Below are 6,666 nucleotides of genomic sequence, written 5' to 3' on the forward strand. Positions count from 1 at the left end.
CGAGCTTATCTTGGATATTCTTTTGTAATCTCTTTTTTTTTTTTTTTTTTCCCTTCATTGTTTTATCATAACTCTCTAACGGAAACCATTAGAGAATTTAGTTGAAAAGAACTTGACCTTTGATTAGAATCTCATGTTTATACTATGTAGTCAAATCTATATTTAAACACAAGTCGAATACAAGTCAACCAGGGATTTAACGGTCGAGTATTTGGGGACCATCTTTAGGCCATAGCCGAGACACAAGCTTCACAACTCCTGACATTGGTGCATCATTCTGTATGAATTTGAAATCATTGACAAAGGTTAGACCTCAAAAGCCAAACAAGGCGCACATAATTAAGAGGGTAAGGATCCGATAAAAAAAATTTAGGCGGGTAAGGACTTGAAAGTGAAAACACATTTATGTCATTTATAGCTTAAATTATCGACCTCTCTACGTGCTAACACTTAAATTGTGATCACAGGACACAATTTCCGCCAATTGATATATCGTCGGGTTTACATCCTATTTCTTGGCCGGTTCGGATTAAAAAGCACAGCATAACTATATTCCGGTACCATGTTAAAAGAACTCACCAGGTAAACGACATCAAAGGCATTGTGGTAGCTCTCGAGTGAATGTTCAATATTATCATTTCTGAAACATAATGAGTGATAATAAAGGTTATTTCTTAATCTGAAATGGATATGAATACCATAGAACATATAAGTACTGGAAATGAGAATATTCCTCTTCTTTTTTTTTAACCCTTTTGAGAAGAAACAACAATCAACCATTGACTAGGTCTGTCTACAATTAGGTACAGAGTTGTGTATGAACAAACAATCATTGACCTTGTTTTTACTTACAGGAAACCCACGGAAATTCTAGTGTCGTAGTCCAAACCATCAGACATGTGAAGGTCACCGAGGTGATCACCCAGAAGAAGCACATTGGTTCTCGCCTTCACCGAGGTTGTGTCTTTAGTCGGTTCGTCTTCATCGCCTAATTGACTGTGAAGCGGAGCGGCCATCTCTAGAGCGTGTTCATTTTTATTCAGACTATGAATTGTCTTCCCTGTTTGGATATAAACATAAGATCATTTTTGTATTCAAATCAATCAGAAGGAACCGCAATTGTCACGGGAAAAATATAGTCAGTGTACCATTAATCAGTTGGAGGAAAAATGGGGTACGATCAACAAAGTGATGACATACCTTTAAAGGATACCAGGTTTCCATTTTCATCGAATACCATCCGGTTTGAAACAATCGTCACGTTTTTGAAAATTCTGTGAAGCTTTTGCCTCAGAACCTGATACCATAGAATTGTAATTAGATCTGAAAATAGATATTGGGAACTGAGAATTAGACCAACCTCCTCTATTACATCGGCCAGTCCCGCCGAAAATATAAGTACAGGGATATCCTTTTCCTACAAAAATAGCAGCCCATTCATACATACAAAAAGACAAAAAGAAGAAAGGGATTCGATAAAAATTTAGGAGCTGTGACACTTTCTAAGAAAATCACCTCCAAAAGCTCAAATAGTTCGGCCACGCCTTCCCTAAACGATATCACAGACTCAGAGACACATTTCTTTATTGAGTCATATGTTAGGCCTCCTTCGATCAGAAGAGCGTGTGTTTTTTCCCACCTGTACAATGAACACTGTTAATATCGCTTCACTTCGTAGACTAATTTTACTTATCTTACTCACCACTCTTCCATCAGCTTTAGTTTCTCCTCAAACGGAATCGTGGGCGAGAATTCTAACGGATGATAATGATAATACAAGTCCCTTCTTTTATTATCACATTCCGGGTTAGTCCCTCGTATCAGCCCGTGACTGCCTATGATCATCGATGGGAAATAAAATCAATCCTAAATAAATAAGGGTTAGTTACCGAGTTTTGGAAGCTTACTTGTACCACGACGACCATTGATCCGATACTTGGTCAGTGTGGCATCGAAATCAGCAATTACCTGCCATGACCATTACAAATAAATACAAAAGATAGGAACAAAGGTTCAAGATACAGTTATTAGAGTGTTTGGCATTCTTCTAAGAATCAAGTAAATAAACACTTTTCAAGCATTCTCTTATACGACTCACTTATCACTAGTCTGACTTTACCGACTGATCAGAAATGGGATTCAAGAGTTCGTATGATGCAATCAAGACCTAATTTTCTTAACCTTGCTTCAGGAAAAGTTCAATTCTCACGGTACGCATAGGAATCAGAAAGAGCTAAGTAGCTAGTACTTGGAGTTTTGTGGGACCGTCCGTACGGATATCGGAGATTTTCTTGTCGAGAAGTTGAGAATCGCCGACGACAAGATCAAAATCACCAGAAGAAGCGGCATTCTTGCCTTCCATTAATCGGATGCTACAGAACAGAACAAAACACTTGAAAGTTTACTCAGAAACAATTAAGAAAGAAGAAATAAAGGAAAATAGAATACCTTGGCGTTAGAGCGAATTTGCGAGTGGGAAAGTGAAGGTGGTTCCGAAGTGGGGTTAAGCAAACTGGCAACGTTTTGAGGAACAATGTCACCATCACAAAATTTAACATTTAAAAGGGTCTCTTGAGCTTTAGAGACCGTGTCACCATCACACAAATTTTACTACTATTCATTCCTCCAACTTAGCCGTAGAACATATCCAGAAGTTGCAAACACTCAAAGCTGCGATTGTAAATATTGGCGAAAAATTTCTACCAAACTGGTCCTTCATTTTAGGATTATGTCCTTCATTTTATATGGATAATTTTGTTTATTTTTTTAAAATAAAATCTATTCATCTTTTTGAATCATAGCATTTATGATCAAATTGCATATTTGTGAGACCTTTATTACTTGTCAATTTGTTTTAATGTAAACAAAACTAAAACTATTTTAATACTACCTTTTAAAAAGGAGATTTCATTTTCAGACATCGTAATTATGAATAATTCCTGGTTAAACTTGCTACTTACCAACTTACGAATATTGATTTTTATCACGTTTCTTTTTCTTTACGAAATTGCTCATCCAATTCTAATAATCCATTACAAACCTAATTCTTCTATCATTACAGCACTTCTCATTCTCTCTGTCTATTGCTCTCTCACTCTTGCGAGACTTGACTTTTTACATCTTATTGGACAAAAAAAAATACATTTTCTAAAAAAATGTTTTTTATTTTTATTTTAAACTCTATTATCGATAAACATATTGAATTTAATCAAAATTCACCGGATTTAATCGAAAATCATCGGATTTTATAAGAAGTTATCTTATTCAAACCTTTAAATTTTATATTATAATAGGCAATGCCGCAACGACTCTAAAATGAGTTGATCTTGCCCTTGAACATCGTCGTATTAATCCGATTTTTTTTATTTATATATTAAATCCGAATGCTTCCCAATAAAATAGTTCAAAATGAAGATATGAATTGATTTGGTATACGTATCTATATGTTATGACTTGATTTGGAGCATGACAGTCAAGCTAATGTCTTCCCGACTTGGATGTTTGGAAAATAATATGGAGCCCTTCCCAAGAATATGGCAATCAAGTTAGAGTCTTCCCTGTCTTGGAAGTCTGTTGAACTAGCCAAAATCCTCCCCAACTTTAGGAGTCAGACGAATATAAGAAGATTGAAGTGAGAATTATGAAGGGTGTTCTCGTGAGAAAACTAATAAGAACATTCGAGTATGGCAAATCAAAGTATTTTGAACAACCACGTAGGATCAATGATGTACGTGTAATTAATTTAAATAGAGTTTGATGTGTCCATGATTATAAGTATTTAAATAAAACTCTCAATCAGTGAATTTTTTTTTTAATTTCGTGTAGCTAAATTTTGAGAAAAATTAACATTAATGGTCCTTATTTTTATATGATAGACTTGTATACTTTTTTTTTTATATATAATTTCTTTCTTCTAATAATGTCATGTATAATTTTACATTAAGAATGAGTTAATATTTGGAAACAACTCAAAATGAGGCTCCCCTGAGAATTTATTGAACAAAAACACACATGTTTGATCTTAATCTTAAAGATAAATTGGAGAAGGTAATAAATAAATATTGAGCCGAGTAATATACACATTCGTCCGTTTGTTAAAAGCCACAAGCAGTTTGTAATTATAAGCTATGTTATTATTGAATTCAATTAAAAAGAATTGATATATATATATATATATATATATATATATTATATATACATATATATATATATATTTATATAAAATCAATTAAATTTAAAAAAAAATTGATGATTATTTTTCTCAAAAAATTTATTTAAAAAAAAAAGATGGATTAAAAGCTATAGAGCAGAAGAGCGAGGCACGGTTAACTTAACAATATTGCAAAATTGCGATTAAACCTAACTATATAGGAATCGACAAATGAAAGTGAAACGGGTTGTAAATATTAAGCAGACTTGAAAGAGGAGACGAGACAGAAAGTTTGAAAGGGCAGTATCGGAGTTACGCGACGCTGACTTGCCGTGGTATATATGTTTTAACCGATACACTTCTTTCATATGTTTTATACTTAGTTTTTGAGCCCCAAATTTGTTGAAATAGTTAAGCAGTGGTTATGCGCTTCTTTCGTTTGCTTTAAGAGTCAAAGTTTGACATATATCAGATACCCAAGTCACGTTTCTGATCAAGTTCACACTCGCCAAGTGTTTGATATAATTACTCAATGAACTTTTTCCCTCCATCGCTTTAGAGTATTGACGTAAAAAAGAAAAGAAAAAGAAGATCTGTATGTGTTTGAATAATTGACTCAAAGAAACCAGTAAATAATTGTAACTGGTTACTATCCGTTTACCAAGTTTCAGAAAGAAGGGCAGGAAAATGATATTGCCTCGGATGAAGAAGACGATGATGGACGATCCGAAGAAGCTGGCGGGCTTGATCGACCTTGTGAACCTTCCTACGCCGATCAGAGATTTTATGGATCAGTCTCGGACTTCTCGGCTCGGGTGCTTCATGCGTGTCTGGTCCTACATTAAGGACAACAATCTTCAGGTTCATCAATTCTTGACTGCGTGCTTAATTGCTTGCTTCTCAAGTGCTCTAAACATCAGATTTTAGTTGGTAATTTTTTTTTTCCCCTGTGTACATAGGATCCGGAGGACAAGAACGTGATTAATTGCGATGCAAAGTTGAGGGCAATCCTTTTGGGAAAGCCTAGGGTTGAGTTGGCTGAGCTTCCCGATCTGATCAAGCTTCATTTCCCCAAGACATCCACCTAAATTAGCGTGTCTTGTTATTTTATTATCTTCTATTTTTACGAGAGGTTTTATCTTTTACTCGATCTTCTTAACGGGCTTATATCCATCTAGTGTAAGTGGTTTCATTTGGTTAAGCCACGCCGTGTCGTGTGGAACCATAGAGCATGTCAACTACTTTCTCATTCCAAAACAGCAATATTGATAAACCAGAGAATTTATTGCTCAACATCGAGTGTTACTTTGCCGAATTTTATTGCTCGCTTGCAAACAATCTCCATCACTAAATAACAAGTATACAAAATGAATAATCAAGAAGAACAAAGAGGGCAAAGAATCAAGCCATTCTCATTACAATCGCGACACACACTCCAATCAGCATCATCATGACACCTCATCTTCGTGCTCCCGCTACAGCGGGAACACACGAGGAAGCGGGCCCCGCCGCATCCGTCGCAGAGGCGGCGGGGCCCGCGGACGAGCAGGCCGAGGAAGAGGGGGGTGAGGCGGCCGCGCTCGTGGAGGCCGACGACGTCCTCGGCGCCGCCCACGTAGCGGCCGCGCACGAACAGCCTGGGCGGCACCTCGTCGCCGCCGCCGCCCAAGACGCGCCTCATCTCGTCCCTGAACTCGGCGTGCATCGACACGTCCCGCTCCGTGTAATTCACCCTCAGGCTCTCCAGAAGGAACCGCACCGCAACGCACCCCTCGAAGGTCTTCCGTATCCCCCGCAGGCTTGTCGTGTACAGGATCACCGCCTCCGAGCCACCCGGCGGGCATTTCTCCGGGAACTCCCATAGCGACTCCGCGTCTTCCAGCTCTTTGCGGGCCTTCAAATCCTCCGCCAAGGCCTCGTCGAACGCTGCCAAGAGCTTCGGGTCGAACAGGCTGTACGAGTTTAAGTCGGGTTTTCGGAAACCCGACTTTGAAGGTAATGATAATGGAGGAGCATTGTTTTCCTTGTCGTCAACCATCGATTCTTCTTCTTTTTCTTCTTTGTTGAGGTCTTTGGTGTTGGTGTTGGTGTTTTCTTGTTCTTGTTGGTCTTTGGTGATGGGATAACTTCTGTTTTTCTTGGGCTCTGTGATCTCATGTGAGGCTAACTTGTTCTGAATCTCGGTGTTGAAGCTGTTTTCGCAAGAATTGTTGAATAAGTATCGGTTTGGATTACTGACCTGAAGAACTCGATCATGTAAAGTCAGGTATTCGACCGTTTTCATCGACTTCATTTTCTTCAGTAGCCTCCCTTTCATTCCCTTCATCTCTCTCTCTCTCTCTCTCTCTCTCCCGTGGAATCCAACACTGGATCAAAGAATCTGGGATCCAAAGTACCTTGTTTTGCTTATTATTCTTCACCCGAAAAGTTTTAAGAGAGAAAATCTGGAGAGTAAGTAAAATTGTGAAACAGAGAATATTTTTTTTTTTTTTTTTTTTTGGGTTCAGAACTTAAGC

The 6,666-nt window shown here is 37.8% G+C and overlaps 3 protein-coding genes across 5 annotated transcripts; 1 reads left to right on the forward strand and 2 right to left on the reverse strand.

The window, feature by feature from the left end:
- Window positions 1-138: 138 nt before the first annotated feature.
- LOC149378827 (5'-nucleotidase / magnesium ion binding protein) lies at window positions 139-2,735 on the reverse strand. The gene is made up of 10 exons (XM_089603168.1): window positions 2,449-2,735; window positions 2,249-2,372; window positions 1,908-1,968; window positions 1,703-1,835; window positions 1,516-1,639; window positions 1,361-1,417; window positions 1,201-1,297; window positions 853-1,060; window positions 580-640; window positions 139-277 (listed from the first exon to the last, which is right to left on the reverse strand). The coding sequence occupies exons 1-10, from the start codon at window positions 2,556-2,558 to the stop codon at window positions 197-199; spliced, it is 1,056 nt and encodes a 351-aa protein (XP_089459294.1). The 5' UTR covers window positions 2,559-2,735; the 3' UTR covers window positions 139-196.
- A 1,521-nt stretch (window positions 2,736-4,256) lies between these two features.
- On the forward strand, window positions 4,257-5,428 carry LOC149378828 (SWIB/MDM2 domain superfamily protein). Of its 2 annotated transcripts, none has more exons than XM_089604449.1 (3): window positions 4,257-4,485; window positions 4,816-5,011; window positions 5,110-5,428. In XM_089604449.1, the coding sequence occupies exons 2-3, from the start codon at window positions 4,838-4,840 to the stop codon at window positions 5,236-5,238; spliced, it is 303 nt and encodes a 100-aa protein (XP_089460575.1). In that variant the 5' UTR covers window positions 4,257-4,485; window positions 4,816-4,837; the 3' UTR covers window positions 5,239-5,428. The 2 variants fall into 2 exon arrangements, with proteins under 2 accessions (XP_089460575.1, XP_089460576.1); XM_089604450.1 differs by having other exon boundaries at window positions 4,260-4,485; window positions 4,822-5,011; window positions 5,110-5,427.
- Window positions 5,414-6,666, reverse strand: LOC149378829 (uncharacterized protein At3g28850-like). Of its 2 annotated transcripts, XM_089604448.1 has the most exons (2): window positions 6,390-6,478; window positions 5,414-6,295 (listed from the first exon to the last, which is right to left on the reverse strand). In XM_089604448.1, the coding sequence occupies exon 2, from the start codon at window positions 6,186-6,188 to the stop codon at window positions 5,526-5,528; it is 663 nt and encodes a 220-aa protein (XP_089460574.1). In that variant the 5' UTR covers window positions 6,189-6,295; window positions 6,390-6,478; the 3' UTR covers window positions 5,414-5,525. The 2 variants fall into 2 exon arrangements, with proteins under 2 accessions (XP_089460574.1, XP_089460573.1); XM_089604447.1 differs by having other exon boundaries at window positions 5,414-6,666.

The sequence above is a fragment of the Urtica dioica genome, chromosome 12 (assembly GCF_054948205.1).
Source record: "Urtica dioica subsp. dioica isolate 48M chromosome 12, U.dioica_male_clone48M_v1_H2, whole genome shotgun sequence".
Taxonomy (NCBI): Eukaryota; Viridiplantae; Streptophyta; class Magnoliopsida; order Rosales; family Urticaceae; genus Urtica; species Urtica dioica.

Bases quoted from the DNA above. Each gene is read 5' to 3' on its own strand.
- LOC149378827 (XM_089603168.1), bottom strand. From the start codon at position 2,558: ATGTTAAATTTTGTGATGGTGACATTGTTCCTCAAAACGTTGCCAGTT. The intron at 1,969-2,248 runs GTACTAGCTACT...TGGTCATGGCAG, and splicing joins ACGGTCCCACAAAACTCCAA to GTAATTGCTGATTTCGATGC. The intron at 1,418-1,515 runs GTGATTTTCTTA...CTATTTTTGTAG, and splicing joins AACTATTTGAGCTTTTGGAG to GAAAAGGATATCCCTGTACT.
- LOC149378828 (XM_089604449.1), top strand. From the start codon at position 4,838: ATGATATTGCCTCGGATGAAGAAGACGATGATGGACGATCCGAAGAAG. The intron at 5,012-5,109 runs GTTCATCAATTC...CTGTGTACATAG, and splicing joins TTAAGGACAACAATCTTCAG to GATCCGGAGGACAAGAACGT.
- LOC149378829 (XM_089604447.1), bottom strand. From the start codon at position 6,476: ATGAAGGGAATGAAAGGGAGGCTACTGAAGAAAATGAAGTCGATGAAA.